The sequence below is a fragment of the Haliotis rufescens genome, unplaced genomic scaffold (genome assembly GCF_023055435.1).
Source record: "Haliotis rufescens isolate VD_foot unplaced genomic scaffold, xgHalRufe1.0.p SCAF_62, whole genome shotgun sequence".
NCBI lineage: Eukaryota > Metazoa > Mollusca > Gastropoda > Lepetellida > Haliotidae > Haliotis > Haliotis rufescens.
The window spans coordinates 1,019,590-1,043,042 of NW_025964353.1; the positions used below are offsets into that span (position 1 = coordinate 1,019,590).

The 23,453-nt window shown below is 39.9% G+C and overlaps 1 protein-coding gene across 1 annotated transcript in view; it reads right to left on the reverse strand.

The window, feature by feature from the left end:
- Positions 1-801: 801 nt before the first annotated feature.
- LOC124110854 (receptor-type tyrosine-protein phosphatase epsilon-like) overlaps positions 802-23,453 on the reverse strand; it is a 33,433-nt gene continuing 10,781 nt past the window's right edge. The window contains exons 8-25 of the mRNA XM_046470313.2: positions 23,161-23,248; positions 22,521-22,603; positions 21,819-21,970; positions 21,327-21,414; positions 20,123-20,196; positions 19,930-19,963; positions 19,262-19,359; positions 18,883-19,011; positions 17,983-18,128; positions 16,563-16,698; positions 6,934-7,074; positions 6,105-6,198; positions 5,920-5,993; positions 5,595-5,717; positions 4,313-4,447; positions 3,468-3,610; positions 3,054-3,189; positions 802-1,624 (exon numbers count right to left, since the gene is read on the reverse strand). Of these exons, the coding sequence (XP_046326269.2) occupies positions 1,553-1,624; positions 3,054-3,189; positions 3,468-3,610; positions 4,313-4,447; positions 5,595-5,717; positions 5,920-5,993; positions 6,105-6,198; positions 6,934-7,074; positions 16,563-16,698; positions 17,983-18,128; positions 18,883-19,011; positions 19,262-19,359; positions 19,930-19,963; positions 20,123-20,196; positions 21,327-21,414; positions 21,819-21,970; positions 22,521-22,603; positions 23,161-23,248 (1,946 nt within the window). The 3' untranslated portion in view covers positions 802-1,552. The remainder of the gene's footprint in view (positions 1,625-3,053; positions 3,190-3,467; positions 3,611-4,312; positions 4,448-5,594; positions 5,718-5,919; positions 5,994-6,104; positions 6,199-6,933; positions 7,075-16,562; positions 16,699-17,982; positions 18,129-18,882; positions 19,012-19,261; positions 19,360-19,929; positions 19,964-20,122; positions 20,197-21,326; positions 21,415-21,818; positions 21,971-22,520; positions 22,604-23,160; positions 23,249-23,453) is intronic.

The following is a 23,453-nucleotide window of genomic DNA, read 5'->3' on the forward strand; positions in this document are numbered from 1 at the left end:
TAATATAAGACACTAGCGTCACATGTTGATATTCCGTCATGTTACAATGTACTGGCCTCACGTCGATATGTCATAATATAAGACACAAGCGTCACATGTTGATATTCAGTCATATTACAATGTACTAGCCTCACGTCGATATGTGTGATAATATAAGACACTAGCGTCACATGTTGATATTCCGTTATGGTATAATGTACTAGCCTCACGTCGATATATGTCATAATATAAGACACTAGCGTCACATGTTGATATTCCGTTATGTTACAATGTACTAGCCTCACGTCGATATGTGTCATAATATAAGACACTAGCGTCACATGTTGATATTCCGTCATGTTACAATGTACTAGCCTCAAGTCGATATGTGTCATAATATAAGACACTAGCGTCACATGTTGATATTCCGTTATGTTGCAATGTACTAGCCTCACGACGATATGTGTCATAATATAAGACACTAGCGTCACATGTTGATATTCCGTTATGTTACAATGTATTAGCCTCACGTTGATATGTGTCATAATATAAGACACTAGCGTCACATGTTGATATTACATCACAATGTAAATAGCGCCAAAACCCTGTAAGAAACGTGTAGATGTGACAAAAGATACTTGGCGTGATACGGCTGGGATAATTCATATGCGGCACAAAGCTCACTCACTCACAATACGGTGTGATAGGGTCACATGCTCTGACGTTGACTTTGGTGGATGACACATGTAGGATGCCTGGCGGTATAGGTGTTCCTGACATGTGCAAAGTGTTTCAGGTTATAGAGGTCAGACCACAAATATGGACTTTGAACAATATATTCAGAAATGATATGTAAATAAATGACGTCATGGAATTCAATCTTCATAGTAAAGTCAATATCTGGTCCCTGCCCCATGAGCATCGATGCAGGCACGACATCTTCTGGGCACACTCATATCAAACGCCGGATTGTTTCCTTTTGTATCCTTAGCCATTCTCCTTGTAAGGTCTGCCCAAGCTGTTGCAAATTCTGATACCGCTGAGGTCGGTTGTGAACCCTTCGGCCCAGAGCATCCCAAAGGTGTTCAATCGGTGACATGTCTGGAGATTTGGCTGGTCAGGGCAAAGTTGTCACACATTGCTGCCTCAGACAGTGGACTGCATCACGCCCTCTGCGAGGACCACAAACCACAGCGCACAGCCCCTGTGTCCCACAGTCAGACGCATTCCTCGCGAAGTATATTTTGATTTCAGATCCGCAGTTTTCAGTCTGTCTCGTATCGTTGACGTCATGAGTCGGATTCCTGTGGCAGCCTGAAGTTGTCCCTCAGTTCTGATGCAGAACTGAATCTGTTCCTCTTATTCTGTATTCTGTATTATTATACAGAAATGACAGGGGTCCTTTAAATAGTATTCCTAGTATATAACTGCACTGTATTATTGTAATGTACATTTTGCAGCATAGAGTCTTTAAAGTGACTTCTGTAATTATGATGAAATTGAAGATCATCCCACATGTAACACGGATCTTTTGCATGATGTCATGTTTTATTATACCACGTCGAACACAGGGTCACATGTTGGCGTAGACGTTGTTGCCGCAGATGTATTCCCTCGCCACGTGATAGCAGTACTTGTAGTCAGCCTGCAAAACAAACGGGGTAACATAATTCACCACATCCCCGAAGTGTCCATTGCTACTACAGAACTACTTCCTGCTGACAACGAACAGCATCAGACATGACAGTCGGTGATGTCGTGTTTCAAATTGCACAGTGGCAGTTGGAATGACAAACAAGACGACAGGCAAATGAATTCTTTAATGCCTACAATTAATCCAGGTCATATCAACAACTTACATTTCGTGTTTTTTATTATCAATAAGATTGCATTCATATTTCGATACAGAAAATGGGTTATAGAATCTTCCGCCTTTTTAGGCTGTGATTTTAGTTTCTCTCACTGAAAATTAATTCGATATTTCATGGCATTCAACATGTGAAAGTTCATGCTCAGTTGGTCTCCAGACTCGGATGTGTATCATTGCTCTATTTGATCGTCCTCTGCTTTGATATAAACTCGCATGTCATTCGTATGATACGGAAGAGAGGATGAAAGGTTAAATCATATTGAGAGGAAACAAAGCCTATCGGAAAGGAAGGGAAATTACAATGTTATTCAGCCTTTGGACCAACAATATTTACAGGTCTTTACAGTGTTGTCACAACCCCCAGCATACAGTACATACACCCTGTGAACTCAAAAAGAACCCACTCGTCCGATAGTTGATGACAAGATGGTGGAAACACGAATACGAACATACACCCGAAACACAAGTGTCAAAACGTGTGGTGTCATCCTGGGCAAGTGACTTAGTTCAAATGTGCCTCTGTTCACCCAGCAGGGAATGGGTACCAGATATAGGAGGTGGATGTAAAACCTTCTAGCGCCCCTAGGCAGCATGGGTTGTATACTCCCCGGGGAGTTGAGAACGATAACTAGAATATAAACGGATCCACTGGTCGGGGAGCAAATAAAACCGCATGTGAGCAGATACTAGTACATTGATACCTGCAGTATATACATGTATATTATTATAATAACAATAATAACAAGAGTTTGCCACTAACGTGGCTATATCCCCCGCCCTTGTTGCAGAATTTATGACATAATTAAATCTTAACAAACCCTAACCTTTTTTAACCGAGGTGGAACTTGTCATGGAAATAGTAAGTGAGAGGAAACAAAGGAAAGGGAATTACAATACAGCATATTACAATATGCGAGCATGTGAGTGATCTGATCTCAAAGCCGCTTAGAAAACTGTATCGTATTTAAGTCGCGGCATGTTCGCGTAATGTAGGAGGAATAGGAAAGTGACGTAGGTCGTAGGCGTTAACAACTGCGCTGTAACTCAAGAGCACGGATATTGTGCTGATCACGAATGACCATGGGTAATTGCGGTGAACTGTGGCCTGAAACGGTACATCAGCGGATCCTGGCTCTCCTCGCCACACGGTGCCCTAATCCGCGGGACCACACGTGCTGCTTCAACAGATTCAAGTTGTACTTACGAAAGATTGTATAAACTGTGGCCTGGCCAACTGCAGCTCCCTGATGGTCAGATAGATGTCCAACACAGAGTCCAGCTTCAATCGACTGATGGTGTTCAGGACACCGCAGAACACCCCACACATCCGGGCACCGTCACTGAAATAGAGAGTTACATATGGGATTTGGCTTTAAGAAGTTGAATTTATTTTCTTAAACTCTGAAATGTCCCTTTGTATGTACGACATATACAGTGGAACCCGGTTAAACCGGCCGATACCGTCTGTATTATCGAAATTTTGGATAAACGAATGATTGTTAAGGAATACATCCCTTGCTGACATGTATATAACATTGATCGTTTTCTAGTTTCCCGTTAAAGTGTTTTTGTCTTCGACACACACTATTTAGATGAGAGGTAAACATGAGAAGCTCACGAGCAGTGTACAAGGACCTTGTGCTGGACATCACAGACAACGTCGGCCACTCTGCTGACCAGCTCCAGCAACCCATCCGGATCACGTGACAGACATACAGACAGCGACTGGAGACTCAGGACAGTGATAGTCTGACAAGAACCCTGTAGTTCAAAGGTTGATGACAAAAGTACATGTAGGTCTGCATAGATTTGTAATAATGTTTTCGTGATATTGACCGATAATAAAGAGTATTAGAATCATGTTTGTTAAAGTATACGTCGTCGTACGTAGATATAATATGAGTACATATGTCCAAATCTGACTAGGTAAATGACACGTATACATGTATCTATCACTGTTCGCCAGAATCACACAGTTCCTACAGTTTGAGCTGTTTAACTCCCCAGTACACTAAATCACATTGCATGAAATTATAGTTATTGTGTTGAAAACAATTTATACTATTAGCCCTCTTCCCGAGGCAGGTGTGTCCACTAGCCTACAGGGGCGGTCGGGTAGCCTGGTGGATAAAGCGTTCGCTCGTCACGCTGAAGACCCGGGTTCGATTCCCGACATGGGTACAATGTGTGAAGCCTATTTCTGGTGTCCCCGCCGTGATATTGCTGGAATATTGCTAAAAGCGGCGTTAAACCATACTCACTCACCCACTCACTAGCCTATATCAAAGGCTAGTTTCTACAAGACTTTGATAAAAAGGCTAGTGGACGCTCTTGCCCCGGGAAGATGACTATTGGCTCAACTACTATACTTACAACGTACATTGCATTATAGTTTACAATTTACATAGTTGTGTCTGACTGAAATATGGTCTCATTATTTGGAACATTGTTACGTCAACGAACCTGTTTAGTATTGTTCAGTATCAGTTTCCTCTCTGTAATGCTGTCCATACTTCGTTCTTCTGAGTGTTCAATTACAAATGGTCCGGCTTCCATAGATAGAGGTCCCTTGGAATTTGGATACATTATCTCAATATCCTTCAAACATAAACGTGTATTTGTCTTAAAAACATAATACATCATACAAAAAATCTCATAATCATAATCAACACACACACACACACACACACACACACACACACACACACACACACACACACACACACACACACACACACACACACACATACACGGTATTGGTACTGGTATGAAAGATAAACGTCGTAATTATATTTACTGTCAACAATATAAAACGGCACACTATGCTATACGTGTTTGTCTACATAGATAATCATCACTGACCCCAGACACGACACAGATAATTATACGCCCATGTCACCGACCGCATAAGGATATTTTATTTCAGTACTGCCCACTGAGCTTAATAGGTTTTGTTTGATACTGATTTGCCATTTCGTTCTAATTATCTCACACGGTTTCCATTGTCCCATAGCAACGTGACTTCGTATGAACAAATTGAAGATTGATTGAAGATGACGTCATGCATTAACATTTTTAAGTTGATAATGTCATTAACATCTTGACCCGAAACCTGCCAGGAGGCTTTGACAGCTCGGTAAACTCGTGTCAGTATGTTTGCTAGTTGAATACCATCTCCATATTCTGTTCGTCCAACAAAGGATTCCCTCCCCTTTTTGCAAACTCTATCACTCTATCACTACAGTGATTTTACCAACTCCACAATTCTGACAGTATCGCAGATGGTTATTCAGTAGACAGCCATGTTTGTTTACATAAACAGTGGCCTGGTGAAACCCCGCTTCATACATAGGACACCCCTTCGCACGTATTCGCAACATTAGGCAATAGGGTATTAAGCAAGTCGGTGTCGCATCCATGTATGGAGCTTATAGAAATTAGTTGCTATTAGATGAGCTCATGTTCGTATGTAATGCTTCGTGACACCAAGTTTATGGGATTGGGTAATCGCATCCATAACAATATCCATTACACCATTAATATGATATATTCAATGACGTGAAACAAGAGAACAACTGCACAGAGTGAGTGAGTGAGCGAGTATGGTCTAACGCCGCTTTTAGCAATGTTCCAGCAATATCACGGCGGGGGACACCCGAAATGGGCTTCACATATTGTACCCATGTCGGGAATCGAACCCGGGTCTTCCCCACAACCGCAAAGATGTGTAGGGTGTTCACATTACCTGTGAATCATCCAGACACACAATGGTGAAGCAGTCATGATCGTGCACCAGTCTCCAGAAGTCCACCACGGTGTTCTCCATGGGCGTCTGAGTAGCGATCAGCATGGAGGACCTCATCACGGACTGGCGGTGGAGGAAATATATATTTTGAGGAAACTGGATGATATGTTCAAACTTCACATAAAAAAATCGTTGAAAGTTGGAACATGAGTATTATTTCTTTGTGAGTCGGTAAAGCAGCGTTCCTATGTCATGTAAACTACTACGATGGTTACTGGTCACTTGAATGATGAGTGTAAAACACAAATAAGTGAGGTCGACATACCGGTAGAAGTACAGCGTTGATGTAATTGTTGTAGCCTTCAACCGGTGTTGACAAATACGGTCGAGACTTGTTACCTGCAATATATACATATTCTATTTGACGTTACAAACAGCACAGTTGTAAGTTGCATCAGATGCTGATACTAATATAGGCAGAAGGACATCCTCTTACGTGACATCTCATACCTGGAAGGATGGTCTTATTCCTTGGAACGTTTTCAGGAAGAAGAGCATCGGACACGTCTTTCTTCTCCAAGTGTGGTCTTTGAGTATGCAACATCTAGAAAAACATAACTCAACACATACTAGTTTTGTTTGTTTGTTTGTTGTTTAACGCCGCATTCAGCAATATTCCAGCTTTATGACGGCGGTCTGTAAATTATCGAGCCATACAACCAGACAATCCAGTGATTGACATCATGAGCATCGATCCACGCAATTGTGATGCGATGACATGCATGAACCAAGTCAGCGAGTCTGACCACCCGGTCCCGTTAGTCGCCACTTACGACAAGCATAGTCACCTTTTTACGGCAAGCATGGGTTGCTGAAGACCTATTCTACCCCGACTCTTCACAGGTACTAGTCACATACTAGTCACGCCTCAGTAAGCCTATATTGCACCTCTATCAGGGCGGGTACAATGTGATGCTTGTCGTTGTTTTCTATACGACAATAATATACTTATTGAAACTCCAGGTAGAACCTATGTGTTTACTTTGGACACCTTGGGTCATAAGAATGCAGACATACACGTGTACTTATTATTTTTTTATGAAGCTAATTTAACAACAGATTTTTTCTGTACGATATGTTCATTTCAGAGACTAGATGTTAGTCTATGTGATTGTGTATGGGGTTAATGTGTCAGCGCATTTTAACCTTTGACAAGTATCAAATGTAAACATAGAGACGTTTCATGTTGACAATGTGATTCTTAAATAAAATAAATCGTGCCTTTCCGGGCCACTATGACCTAAGCCTTAACGAATGTCACGAATTTGATATTTCAAACCTTAAATTCCTTCTTCAGCTTTGAGTTTAAATTTCTGTTGTTTAGACACTCAAACATCTGCTGAAACTCTGCAAGGGTGTAGCACGTGCCTCTACTATTGACAGCCTCCAGCACCACCAGGTGGAGGAACTCGTACTGATGCTGGTGATGGAGAAACAGAAGGATCCATATCATATCATATCATATCTATATCCATATCTATGTCAATATCTATATCTATATCTATACCAATATCATATCATATCATACCCATAGATATCCATATCCATATCCATATCTATATCTATATCCATATCCATATCATAATCATGGACCCGTGAAGATCCAGGGTAGAATAGGTCTTCAGCAACCCATGCTTGCCGTAAAAGGCGACTATGCTTGTCGTAAAAGGCGACTAACGGGATGGGATGGTCAGGCTCGCTGACTTGGTCTATCCATCTATACCCATATCATAGCTTTATCCATATAACACGTCCCATTTTAATTCTGGAAACCCAAAAGTCCAGAAACTCTACGCTCTTTCCCCAGTCTCGGTTAAAGGTATTTACAAAATTAAACATGCCGTTTTCATGGGAACATACCAAGGAAGAAAAAATGAAAAAAAAATTGTTTAAAAACTCAATATTTAGATTATGTCGCCCATGGGCCTGCCCATGGGCGAAGTGTGGCCCATGGGCCTGCCCATGGGCGAAGTCTGGCCCATGGGTAGGCCCATGGGCAGGCCCATGGGCGAGAATATGTTCCTTTACTTAAAACTCATGTTTTTGTTTCGCAAATACATTTAATGTATTTATTGAAGTATCATGACACAAAATTTAACTCATTTTAACTTAATTCAACGATTTTATAGCAATATTGAAATATTTCGCCCATGGGCGAGAAAAAGGTTTGGCCCATGGGCGAGAATATGTTCCTTTACTTAAAACTCATGATTTTGTTTCGCAAATACATTAAATGTATTTATTGAAGTATCATGACACAAAATTTAACTCATTTTAACTTAATTCAACGATTTTATAGCGATATTGAAATATTTCGCCCATGGGCGAGAAAAAGGTTTGGCCCATGGGCGAGAACATGTTCCTTTACTTAAAACTCATGATTTTGTTTCGCAAATACATTAAATGTATTTATTGAAGTATCATGACACAAAATTTAACTCATTTTAACTTAATTCAACTATTTTATAGCGATATTGAAATATTTCGCCCATGGGCGAGAAAAAGGTTTGGCCCATGGGTAGGCCCATGGGTAGGCCCATGGGCAGGCCCATGGGCGAGAATATGTTCCTTTACTTAAAACTCATGATTTTGTTTCGCAAATACATTTAATGTATTTATTGAAGTATCATGACACAAAATTTAACTCATTTTAACTTAATTCAACGATTTTATAGCGATATTGAAATATTTCGCCCATGGGCGAGAAAAAGGTTTGGCCCATGGGCGAGAATATGTTCCTTTACTTAAAACTCATGATTTTGTTTCGCAAATACATTTAATGTATTTATTGAAGTATCATGACACAAAATTTAACTCATTTTAACTTAATTCAACGATTTTATAGCGATATTGAAATATTTCGCCCATGGGCGAGAAAAAGGTTTGGCCCATGGGCGAGAATATGTTCCTTTACTTAAAACTCATGATTTTGTTTCGCAAATACATTAAATGTATTTATTGAAGTATCATGACACAAAATTTAACTCATTTTAACTTAATTCAACTATTTTATAGCGATATTGAAATATTTCGCCCATGGGCGAGAAAAAGGTTTGGCCCATGGGCAGGCCCATGGGCGAGAACATGTTCCTTTACTCAAAACTCATGTTTTTGTAGCGATCTTTAATGAACCCGGCCTTACCTCTCAAAACGTTTTGACAGTTTATCATACGAATTCATGTGCGTGTACTCCAATTCATTGGAGTTATTTTCCACAACATTAAATTTTAGTTAGTTTCTATTTCATTTCCCGTTTTTTATGTCCCGTTGATACATCACACTGGGCAATTACGTGACACTAGGTATGCAATATACAGGTACGCGTGCGCGTATTTTAATGAAAAAAACTATTCGTCTTTTATTGCATAACCTTTGGCTAAATATCTTACATTCTAACGAAATCTCGAAATAATTATTTAATTACAAGCAGTGTCGAACTGACCAGTAGGAATTATGTTTCAATGCGATTGAGGAAAACGTGAGTGAATATTGTGACACTAAAGCAACTTTTAACTGCATTGTCACTTTTGGTATGAAAATGGTAATAGTTAAGAAAAACGTAACAGCCTTCTTATGATAATTCTCATATTCTCATTAGTACGTTGTGTCTAATTACAGTGTCGGCCTTATTTACAGGTGATTCTACAATACTTGTTGTCAGTCAATTACAATCTGCCACACCACGCGTGAATAAACAGTTATGCAGGTGTTGCTGTGGGCAAATACCTAGCCTGTACATGTATATTTTTGTGGATACATGTATTACATATTTTCGTTGATATGTGGATATATTAAGCACCAAGACACAAAAAGTTTATGAAAGATGAATTTGTGCCTTGATATATATATTCAACGCGAACGATGCTTGTATTATCTCCGCGATCCTGATGTGTATCATCGTTTAATTGGTTTTTCATTAAAAGTATGTTGTGAGGCGATATCAAAGGAGCCGCTCAATATACACAGTGTCGTCCGTTTCGCGTGAACTACCACCCTACCCTGTCAGTAAGAGTTATGTAATCGGTACACAAATATATTTGGTGCGATGTCAGTGTGGAAGGAGTTTGAATTACGTCCGCCAGTGGCCACAGAAAGTATAGTACCAATCAACAAGGCCAATGCCGTACTAATAACCTAGTGACTCTCGTAACAACGGCTGTCAATATGTCTGCTACATCTACCATACCATCATCCCTGTCACAACTGGCGTATTAACGGTTTATTCAACAAATTATTGTAGAAATGTCGTTACCAGACTAACGTACGTCGTATTCAGTCCTCAACTGGATGTCACATTCCTTATATCAGTTAACAGCCCTGTTTGTGAAAATATTTACTAGACATAAGATTTAAAGACTAATAAAATCAATTGTAAGACCGCATAGACCATAAAACCGAACAAAATATGTCTTGGTATCATCTCTTGTGTATTAGATGATGGCAATGACCGGAAATGTTATAACGTTAGATTAAGAAGGAGAAACATTAATGTGTTTTACAATACTTGGAAACATGAGCAATAAGATGTAGCAACATAAACATGCATGGAATAGGGACAAAGGATGAAAACAAATTGAAAAGGATTTTAATACAAAATTAATCGAACTAAATAACTTGCCTGAACAGAAGGGGTACCCAAACTTGTTTGACAGTTATTCGTGTGTTGTAGACTGTCGAATGGGACTCATGTGTGTACGTAGCGTACGCATATCTATTGCAAGTTTTAGTACTCATACACTTTCTCTTTTTGTGTTTTGTTTGTTTGTTAGTTGTATAACGCCACACTTAGCAATATTTCAGCTGTATGACGGCGGTCTGTAAATAATCGAGTCTGGACCAGACAATCCAGTGATTGACATCATGTGCATCGATCCACGCAATTGGGATACGATGACATGCATCAACCAAGTCAGCGAGCCTGACCACCCGATCCCGGTAGTCGCTTCTTACGACAAGCGCTGTCGCCCTTTTACGCCAAGAATGGTTTGTTGAAGATCTTCACGGGTCTATTGAATGCAGGGATTTGTATAAAGTCATCAGACAGCATACAATGCCACCTAAAAATTATACTCAGTGTCTCCGCAAAGTAATATAGTACGGTACTTAGAGTACATGTGAGATTATACTCAGATTAGGGAGATGTTTAATCCATATAACGTGTTATTATTCTACCTAACAATGTATTTAATGAAATGAATGCAAAACAAACTCAACGGCTAAAAGGTTTCATTGAAAAAACTACCCCTAGTCTTGACTAATAAAACAACTGCAACCCGACACAGATTAAACGCAACTTACAAACACAATCATAATCTGGTTAGTCTGTATCACTCAACGAGGCCGCTTACTCTGCCCACAGTATGACAGTATTGGGCAGTTCAGTAATTAGGAGCCAAAACCAGACAGGTACGCTGGTCACACTTGACTGGTCTGACTGATGATTAGGTCGTCTGACAATTGGGAGTGAACCATAGCAAGAAGTATCTGCGAAACTATTTGCTCCTTTTATGGGACCGATTAGTTTTATGACCATGGGCCTCGGCACAAGCGTGGTGTTGGAAGACAAGTTATACATGTACATCCGATATGGTGACTGTTTTTCGCTATTCATATTCTAAATACATTCATAATACCACAACAATAGTACTCCTTGAAACTTTACAATCACTTCAATATGTACAATAGATTGAACGAGAACACTTGATATATTGCAGATTATTAAATCATTGTCTCTATTATCAGCCGCTACGTCCGATCGTTTGCATTGTACAAAGAAATATTTTATCTGTCCTTTTGCAGATTTAGCCTCAGAATGTGCTCATTCGAATTAGGAACGAAAATAATTGCTTGTCGTGAGTATATATGATACAGTTAAAAGTTACTTGTACACTGTAGACGTATTCACTTTAAAGTCGCATACGACCTTCGCGAGCGAGTTGAATGATCCAGGTTAATTGGAACGAAGTCTAGAAAGGGTTATAAAGTTTTGTATTTGGTAATGTGTAGGTTTGTTAAATATGATTTTTTAAATTCCTTTTATTTCAATATGTAAAAACATAACTATGCGCTTAAAAACAGAGCTGACTTGATGGGAGATAGCCACCTCAGTTTGTCTGTTGGACACGGTTTAACCTTACTGTGTCCTCACCCTGGTTGTTGTTACCGTTGTTATAAGGGATTAAGAGCTACGGCTCATTGCATTTTTGGTTACAGTCTGTATCACTAAAGTGGACATGTGCAGGTGAACTCTGTTCAATTAGTATATGAAATGCCCCAAAATGTGAACTCCAGACAATAATAACCTGAGGGTAAATCCACGTGCGTCTGCCTTTCCCCTCGTTCACCTTCGAAATCCTTGATTATTATATCATGCCAGAGTTCTGAAATTCAGTGACAATGTTGCTGAACAGTAGAATCTGATGGACGTTTTGTGCAGAACCTGTTTGACACTATGGGTTCCAGGACCACTAACACTCTGAGCTGAAAAAGTTTGGTCCTAACCGCACCCAACATCTACAAGTTTGTAAGCTTATAGACATCATTAAGAAGTAATTAACAGTCCCATGCTGAGACCTTTCTCAAAATTCAGACCGGTGGCAGGCTGCCAACAAAGAGAAGAAAATAGCGCAACCCCGACACGAGTGTGCTCAGTCAAACAATGAACTTACGACCGGCAGAACACAACTCCAGTTGAGTATGCCGATGCTGTATCTCATGCTAAACATGCTAATTAAATCCAAAATCGTATAATTATTTTTAATAGAAACCGTATCTTAATTTGTTCTTGCACTGCATCATATCGTGTATTTCATCTGTATATGTGTAATGTGTATATGTATCAATGACTACACTTATACCGCATATTCTGCAACAGACTATAATTAATCACCTTATTATTGTCTCTCTATTTACCATGGCTGACTGCACTAATACCCTTTTAACAGTGGACACCGATATCAGTATACATGTAGGCTTTTTGTTCAAAAAGGAATATGCAGGAAATTATATGTAACAATTAACTGTGTACTAATTACATGTTTGAATGTTATCAGTTTTACGTTCTGAGATACAGTGATGTAAGCATCTTCTAAAATCTTCTAAAAATATAATAAAATACAAAACTCTCTGCCGTAATTTTTGTGTGGAAATCATTCGATCAAGTAAAAATGACTGCGTGACAAGACGAATCAACTATTTATACCCGATAAAAGAAACTGCCGTATTTTAGGAACAGTGCTACAACAAGACATTTGAAATTTCTAACAAGCAGATACATTAGAGACAGTTACTAGACTACAGGTACGTAATCCGTATCAATCAAAGGTGTAAAAAAATGAAAATCATATCTGTAGGAGATCTACCAAATTACCAAGTTTTATCATTACTATATTTATTACAATGCAGACACTATAGTGATACATTTTGTAGAGGAGAGGGCATACACACAAGTATATTGCTTCCGTGTGTGAATGCAGGTTGTACTTGGTATCTAAGTTCTCAGTTTCATACCGGTTGTATAACTGAATTTGCATATGGAACCATGCGTACAGCATGACAATTACTTGCTATTCGTCAGTTTACAACACACATAACACGGTCAAACAATTTTAGGCACCGCTTTTGCGAGTTATTTAGTACAATAATGTTTTATTAAAATCTATTTCAATTTGTTTTCACCATTTTCCCTATTGACAGTCGTTGTTACGTGCGTCACTAGGTAATTAGTACGGATTGACCTTGTTTATTGTTTCTATACTTTGAGGATTTCTGTGGCAAGTGGCGGACGTAATTCAAACTCCTTCCGCACTGACACCGCATCAAATATATTTGTGTACCGATTACATAACTCTAATGGACAGGGTGGGTTGGTAGTTCACCGGACGACACTGTGTATATTGGGCGGCTCCTTTGATATCTCCTCCAAACATACGTTTATTGAATGACCCCATTAAACGATGATACACATCTCGATGAATATATCAAGGCACTAATTCATCTTTCATAAACATTTTTTTGTCTTTGTGCTTAATATATCCACATATCAACGAACATTTGTAAAACATGTATCCTAAAAAAAATAAACATTTTCAGGCTAGGTATTTGCCCACAGCAACACCTGCAGAACTGTTTATTCACGCGTGGTGTGGTAGATCGTAATTGACCGAGAGCAGGTATTGTAGAATCACCTGTAAATAAGGCCGACACTGTAATTAGATACAACGTACTAATGAGAATTATCATAAGAAGGCTGTTGTTTTTTCTGAACTGTTACCATTTTCATACCAAAAGTGACAATGCAGTTAAAAGTTGCTTTAGTGTCACAATATTCACTCACGTTTTCCTCAATCGCATTAAAACATAATTCCCACTGGTCAGTTCGAAACCGCATGTAATTAAATAATTATTTCGAGATTTCGTTAGAATGTAAGATATTCAGCCAAACGTTATGCAATAAAAGACGAATAGTTTTTTTCATTAAAATACGCGCACGCGTACCTGTATATTGCATACCTAGTGTCACGTAATTGCCCAGTGTGATGTATCAACGGGACATAAAACGGGAAATGAAATATAAACTAACTAAAATTTAATGTTGTGGAAAACAACTCCAATGAATTGGAGTACACGCACATGAATTCGTATGATAAACTGTCAAAACGTTTTGAGAGGTAAGGCCGGGTTCATTAAAGATTGCTACAATATGTAAAACAGGTGAAATTTGTAGAACTAAAGGAAACATCCAACCAAATGCCCTTTTTAAATAGTAATGTAATGATATAATATAAAGTATATTTCACATGATACAATATACTTTGCAAACAGTTAGTTGATGCTTGAAAGGGACTGACGAAAACATGGGCGAAATATTTTAATAACGCCGTAAAATAGTTGAATTAAGTAAAAATTAGTTAAATATTGTGTCATGATACTTGAATAAATACATTTAATGTATTTGCGAAACAAAAACATGAGTTTTAAGTAAAGGAACATGTTCTCGCCCATGGGCCTGCCCATGGGCCAAACCTTTTCTCGCCCATGGGCGAAATATTTCAATATCGCTATAAAATAGTTGAATTAAGTTAAAATGAGTTAAATTTGGTGTCATGGTACTTGAATGAATACATTAAATGTATTTGCGAAACAAAAACATGAGTTTTAAGTAAAGGAACATATTCTCGCCCATGGGCCTGCCCATGGGCCTACCCATGGGCCTACCCATGGGCCAAACCTTTTTCTCGCCCATGGGCGAAATATTTCAATATCGCTATAAAATAGTTGAATAAAGTTAAAATGAGTTAAATTTTGTGTCATGATACTTCAATGAATACATTAAATGTATTTGCGAAACAAAAACATGAGTTTTAAGTAAAGGAACATGTTCTCGCCCATGGGCCTGCCCATGGGCCAAACCTTTTCTCGCCCATGGGCGAAATATTTCAATATCGCTATAAAATAGTTGAATTAAGTTAAAATGAGTTAAATTTGGTGTCATGGTACTTGAATGAATACATTAAATGTATTTGCGAAACAAAAACATGAGTTTTAAGTAAAGGAACATATTCTCGCCCATGGGCCTACCCATGGGCCAAACCTTTTTCTCGCCCATGGGCGAAATATTTCAATATCGCTATAAAATAGTTGAATAAAGTTAAAATGAGTTAAATTTTGTGTCATGATACTTCAATGAATACATTAAATGTATTTGCGAAACAAAAACATGAGTTTTAAGTAAAGGAACATGTTCTCGCCCATGGGCCTGCCCATGGGCCTGCCCATGGGCCAAACCTTTTCTCGCCCATGGGCGAAATATTTCAATATCGCTATAAAATAGTTGAATTAAGTTAAAATGAGTTAAATTTGGTGTCATGGTACTTGAATGAATACATTAAATGTATTTGCGAAACAAAAACATGAGTTTTAAGTAAAGGAACATATTCTCGCCCATGGGCCTACCCATGGGCCAAACCTTTTTCTCGCCCATGGGCGAAATATTTCAATATCGCTATAAAATAGTTGAATTAAGTTAAAATGAGTTAAATTTTGTGTCATGATACTTCAATAAATACATTTAATGTATTTGCGAAACAAAATCATGAGTTTTAAGTAAAGGAACATATTCTCGCCCATGGGCCAAACCTTTTTCTCGCCCATGGGCGAAATATTTCAATATCGCTATAAAATAGTTGAATTAAGTTAAAATGAGTTAAATTTTGTGTCATGATACTTCAATGAATACATTAAATGTATTTGCGAAACAAAAACATGAGTTTTAAGTAAAGGAACATATTCTCGCCCATGGGCCTACCCATGGGCCAGACTTCGCCCATGGGCCTACCCATGGGCCACACTTCGCCCATGGGCAGGCCCATGGGCGACATAGTCTAAATATTGAGTTTTTAAACAATTTTTTTTTTCATTCTTTCTTCCTTGGTATGTTCCCATGAAAACGGCATGTTTAATTTTGTAAATACCTTTAACCGAGACTGGGCAAAGAGCGTAGAGTTTCTGGACTTTTGGGTTTCCAGAATTAAAATGGGACGTGTTATATGCATATCTATATCTATATCTATATCCATATCTATATATATATATATATATATATATATATATATATATATATATATATATATATATATATATATATATATATATATATCCATATCCATATCATTATCTTTATATCTATATCCCAAGGATGGTCTTAGACCAACAACTATCACTGTACATTCCTCTATCAGAAAAGCGTACGAAAACGTTAGAGTTTATACTAGATTACATATGTCGAATATGTACATATACAGAAGCAAGTTTCAGCCAGGCAATAAAATATGCGTGTTTCTGCATATTTATAGTCTGCCAATCATAACGTGATGCTTGTTGTATTTACTAAGATAGGAATGAACTCACCACGGTCTGGACCATGTTCATCCTGGCCTGTCTCATCCTTGACACACACTGGAACACGTTCACCCTGTGCTCTGCCTCAGCCTGGTCCATCAGATAGTCCAGAGCAATGAACGTCCCCGTCCGCCCCACTCCAGCGCTGACATTCGAACATGCCAAGTATCTCATGGTCACCGTTACTGATTGCCTTTAGTTCAGGTATCTTATATTTCAGAGGACATACCGTGTTTTCCGTCGATCCCCACCCACTACCATCTCGCTCTAGTATCTCCACCACTCCTTCATTGACCAGTATCATGTCACTATCACTGATTGTATTTAAGCACCTTACATTTCAGGGGACATTACTAGTTTCAAGCACCTCTAACCACACCCATCGCCACGCAATCTGATCTCTCACCACCTTCTCTCCATCACTCCTTCCATCCACCACCACCCCATCTGATCCCTCACACCTTCTTTCCACCGCCCCTTCCACCCATCGCCGCCCCATCTGATCTCTCACCACCTTCTCTCCACCGCCCCTTCATTGACCAGTATCATGTCACTATCACTGATTGTATTTGAGTACCTTACATTTCAGGGGACATTTTCATGCACCATGAAACACGTCCGCCTCCCTTTGTCAGGAAACACGTTTAGCTCTTTTTATTTTGCGTCACCCATCGACACCCATACATCACACTCGCGCCATATTCTCTGCACCCCTCCTTCATGTTCATTTCTCACCTGCAGTGGACCAGCAACGGCCCCTCCTCTCCATCGTCCCTTCCACCCATCACCACCCAATCTGATCTCTCACCACCTTCCCTCCATCACTCCTTCCACCCATCACCACCCCATCTGATCTCTCACCACCTTCTCTCCACCGCCCCTTCCACCCATCGCCACCCCATCTGATCTCTCACCACCTTCTCTCCACCGCCCCTTCCACCCATCGCAACCCCATCTGATCTCTTACCACCTTCCCTCCACCGCCCCTTCCACCCATCGCCACCCCATCTGATATCTCACCACCTTCTCTCCATCACTCCTTCCACCCATTGCCACCCCATCTGATCTCTCACCACCTTCCCTCCACCGCCCCTTCCACCCATCGCAACCCCATCTGATCTCTTACCACCTTCTCTCCACCGCCCCTTCCACCCATCGCCACCCCATCTGATCTCTCACCACCTTCTCTCCACCACTCCATCCACCCATCACCACCCCATCTGATCTCTCACCACCTTCTCTCCATCACTCCTTCCACCCATCGCCACCCCATCTGATCTCTCACCACCTTCTCTCCACCACTCCTTCCATCCATCACCACTCCATCTGATCTCTCACCACCTTCTCTCCACTGCCCCTTCCACCCATCGCCACCCCATCTGATCTCTCACCACCTTCTCTCCATCACTCCTTCATGATCACTTCTCACCTGCAGTGGACAAGCAACGGCCCCTCCTCTCCACCTTCCAGCTGTTTGATCCTCTTCCAGAAGCTGACCAGAGCTGGAGCAGATGGGACACCGTGGTCTGGCCAGGTCAGGAACTGGAAGTGGAGGACCCTTCTCGTCTCTGGAGCCTGTTTGTTAAAAATTGCAACCGTTACCGTACAACAAGTATAGAACGAATATGAACAGAGCGAACAAATGGATACAAGGAACCATTAGTATATCCTCGATTTATCATTGTATATGACTGTTGTCTTAATGGGAGCTCAAAAGACTGACAGGTCTAGTTCAACGTCTCCTTACAGCGAATGTAGAAATACATGTATGTACAAATGAGAGCACTAGCATATGAGTGAGTGAGTGTGAGTGAGTGAGTGAGTGAGTGAGTGAGTGAGTGAGTGAGTGAGTGAGTGAGTGAGTGAGGTTTTAGCAATATTCCAGGAATATCACGGCGGGGGACACCAGAAATGGGCTTCACACATTGTGCTCATGTGGGGAATCGAACACTTGCATGTGGACATATGACAGCAATGTATTATCGTTAATAGGAACCTCATATCCAGTGTGTTCACATGTAAGTGTATCGAATAAGTATATAATATAATAATAGGATCTTCATATCGGGCCTAATATGCATCCGGCGAATTAATACATACAATATGGGCACCTGGGAAGCTGTTGTGTATATATTAATGTTATTGTTAGGCCCCAGCTATATCATTGGTAGATCACGAAGGTAAAGCTTTTAGAAAACATATAGCGCAAGTCATCTTGCGATCAACAATGATGAATACATAGTATCCTTTAAAGTACTTTCAGTTCATGAAATTACATAACATATTTTGGGACTTTGAGGATAATAAATCTGCATTAAAACTGACCTACCGTGACATGTTTTACTTTCAGCGTCATCATGGTAAAGTCAGCTCGTGTTACGGTGCATTCATGTTCTATAGAAATATTACCACAGTTGCTGGTGTCATGATCGCAAGGCCAATATTTCTCACACTTCACCTGCAGCAATTTGAACGATAACCACCAGTTCATCAATTAAAAACGACGCTTAAATAACAAACTTGAATGTGGAACTTGCAAATTTAGTTCGGCAAACAATGCAACAACCTACAATTCACAATGAATAATAAATGAAACAATGACATGATCATATCATTTTATGTATGCATTTTGAAGGAGGTCCATAGCTCCTTCGCATGTTTCTGCACAACTGCTTACATTAAAGAACAAACATGTAAGGTTCACCTACCTTCTGCATCTCCTTCAGCTGTGTCACCATGACTATTTTCCCCACCCGCTGCTGCCAAACCATTCTCCAGAAGTCACCCACTGTCGCTTGTGTGGGGCCTACAGATATTATAGACGTATGTAAACTATTATTTACATTTTAAAACATGTATGATAAAACGAAGTTGTAAACTGTTTTAAGTGCAATTGTACTTTTCAAAAACCTGTCTGGCATTTATGCATTTTAATCTCAGTATTATATCAGTATGCAACAACATCATGCATGTAGATCACCTTGTAGAACATTCATCTGTAAGATCGTCTTCATAAAAAGACGTTGAACCTATGTAATACATTTGATTCAAAAGCTTTCTCACCCGTAAAGATCCGGGTTAGAATAGGTCTTCAGCGACCCATGTTTGCCCTAAACAGCGACTATACTTGTCGTAAGAGGCGACCAACGGAGCTTGGTGGTCAGGCTTGCTGACTGGGTTGATGCATGTCATAGTGTTCCAATTGCGTGAATCGATCCTCATGACATCAATCACTGGATTGTTTGGTCCATTCTCGATTATTTACAGACTGCCGTCATATAGCTGGGTTATTGCTGAATGCGGTGCTAAACAACAAACATACAAACAACAAAAAAGTTTTCTCACTCGTTTAGACCAAGAAGAAACAAATAATTACCTTGCGTAGCGATATACCCATGTCCACCATGTCCCTTTTGAAAGAAGTAAACAGAAACAATTGTCTGTAAAAATGTTTGTTTACTCTATATCTTAGCATATCAAAAGTATTATATGTTTTTAGGTTTCGCTCCTTCATACAAGTACGGTATTTTATCAATAATCATATTTACTAAATATAGTGAAACACGTACTGAAACGTAGTTGGCATTTACATAATCAGATGTATTCTCTCCGTCTTCTTCAAGGATCACTCGTGAGTCATCATCTGAGACAAGGACATGAAAGAACTGTAACATACACCCATCGATTAGATAGTACCAGAGTTGATGAATACTGTAATTGTTATAAGAGTGAGTGAGTGAGTGGGGTTTAACGCCGCTTTAAACATTATTCCAGTTATATCATGACGTGTCAGCTTAATGTGGGAGGAAAGCCCGAAGTGATGTCTCAGACGTTTACCACTTCGGTGAAACCCACGAGCACGGGTATGGTGCTTACAAACCTAGAAACATAATCGGGGCGAACCGGGATTCGAACCCACATTCATAGGTTTCTGGCGTGCCCAAGGGACGCAACTCTGCACAGAGAATCGGGGTGCCTTAGACGACTGGGCCACCCGTGCCCCCTATGTGTAGAAGAACAAAATGACGATGAACTAAGACGTTAATGGAACCATGACCGTGGAACTAAGCAGCGCTTTGAATATACGCTCCATGTCTACCTTTATGACTCATTTTACATTCTAGCATTAGTTTCAGTTAACTTTGTTCATATCCATTGATAAGATTGACGTACGAATCATCTTCTCCACCCTTCTGATAACAAGTGGGGGGACGGGTGGCCCAGTCGTCTAAGGCGCAGCGATTCGCTGTGTAGAGTTGCGTCCCTTGGGCACGCCAGAAACCTATGAATTTGGGTTCGAATCCCGGTTCGCCCCGATTATGTTTCTAGGTTTGTCAGCACCATACCTATGCTCGTGGGTTTCACCGAAGTGTTAAACGTCTGAGACCTGCATCACTTCGAGCTTTCCTCCCACATTAAGCTGACACGCCGTGATATAACTGGAATACTGTTGAAAACGTCGTTAAACCCAACTCACTCACTCTTCTACACATAAGACCTAGCTGCTTTTTTCAGAATTAGAGTCGGCGCAGAGAGGAAAATTCATTGTGTCTATTTAGGTAATGTTTGGGTATCGCTCGACGACTTCCTTTAAAGTCTTCACTGTTTAGTTCGGCAATGATCGATCAGAAACATCAAATCATTTTACAATGTCCCTGCTTAAAACTTAGCAGATTTACGGAGAGGCACATCAACCGATGACAAACAACAGTGATTACATGAAGCTATTGACCTGACAGTGTCAGATGCATGTCGGTACATGAGGGAACCTACATGGGTACAACGCGGCAAATCTGTTTTTCAATTTGTTTTCTGCCCTTTTTCCTTCTTCAACGCTGCCTCTGATACCATAAGGAATCGCCTGCAAAATCAGAAATGCGTTATTATTATATCCCTCGTCCCAACTGGACAACTTTTCTATGGAGAAGATGCGAGCGTGATGCGTGAGGGAGCAAATAAATAGGGCTGCACGCCGTGTTTCAGAGGTATTTGAATGATATCACCGGGTGATCAGGTATTTGGGGATTATGTATCATTTGTGGCTGGTTGCCTACGAAATTATGTGAACGATAAACTGTTACGTTGTACATCCCTCAACTCCTTGATATCTGCTCATTCGCCGCCGGGAACCTCACATGGGAACAGAGTTTAATATGTATTATATATATGTGTGTGTGCTATATATATGTATGTATTAAATATATGTATGTATTGTCATCAAACACATCCTTAACAGTGTATTAAGATGTAATCCACACGTAATACCTTGTATTCGGTCTCGAAGGCCGAATCTTCCTTTTTCATTCTGATGTACTCAACCAGTTTCTCCAAAGACACACAAGGAGAGACCCAGTTACAGTAGCTAGCGCCTTCAACTGTTACGTCTTCTAACTCTGCGGAAAAGACTTCGTCCTCATCTTTCTCCAAAGAAATGGACAAAGTCACAGTGTGATTGAGACTGATAGTATTATCTACATTGTGTAAAATGTTATGTTAAAAATGACCCATGATGTCATATTCGGTATTTTCTATTCTATGTCGTAGACTTGGGCCAGGTTTTAACGATTTCAAAGAAACCTACAAATCAGTTCGAAATTTCCTAAAGACGTTTAGCAAAATAACCAAAATAGTCGGCGATTTGTTATATCCGGCTCCTATATATATATCCGGAGTTGACGCTAACTAGTTCCGGTCCACATACCTGTCATAATAGCAGTACCACCGCAATGCGAAAATATATTTTTCAGTTATATATTCCACTATAATTTCTCTGTTATTTGTGCAAAAAGATCGGGTGCCTACAACGGGTGCCAGGGGTTATTGTGTGGCGCTGTACCCAACGGCGTCAAGCGTTTTACATGCTGGCACATATGTTATATTCATGACTGCGACTGCCAAAAATATTAGCTCGATCACTCAGGATAATATTTCTTTTACATGACATGTATAAAACAGTTGTCACACTACCGTAACAAGCATCTGAATGTTCCTGGACAGATGGTTCCTTGTAGAGCGTCATGGACGCGGCAGGTCTCGAGTGACCCTTTCTCCTGTAACAACACGATAGACAGTGTCATGTTAATTCCAAATAAGATATAGTTCATGACGTCACGTGGACGTAAGCAAACCTTGCTATTTACAAGAGCAACGGCTTCAGGTCCTATATTTGTCCAACGCTGCAAGTTTGGTAAGAATAATACGTTTATAACGAACTGACGGATATAACGAAATGGCTATTTTGGGTCCTGGCCATTTGTATATATCCTATATACATATGCTTATAACGAACTACGGTTATAACGAACTAGTAGAAGTGGTCCCTTTGAGTTCGATATAACCGTAGTTTACTATAGTAGGTTTTAATAGACACAAATCGTTTCACATACTTAAACAAAGTTACAGATTTAAAATAGTAGATCTCAACTCACATATGTCAAAGCAGCGTTTATGGAGCTCGTAAGCATTTCTATACAGTAAATGTTTTTGTATAACAAAACTGATCAAACTTCTGTTATATCAACATTAAAATAACTCAAGCACTGAGTAAACCCGACAATAATTAATGAGCAGAACACAGAATGATGTTATAAGTTATGTCGTTCCGTACCTTTTAATCAAAATCACCAACACAGCTACTACAACGACGACTACTACCAGTAAGACGCCGCCGACAGATACACCAATCACGTCACGCTCTGACGTGTAATACAATAAAAACAACATTGAAACATACATTCATAAATAATATTTTATCTGCTCAATATAAGAGCGTGCTACAATGTGTGTGCATGCAGAGGTAAACTCCAGAAGTAAAGGTTCATCAGATTATATGTGCAGAGTTGCGTCCCTTGGACACGCCAGGAACCTATGATTATGGGTTCGAATCCCAGTGCGCCCTGA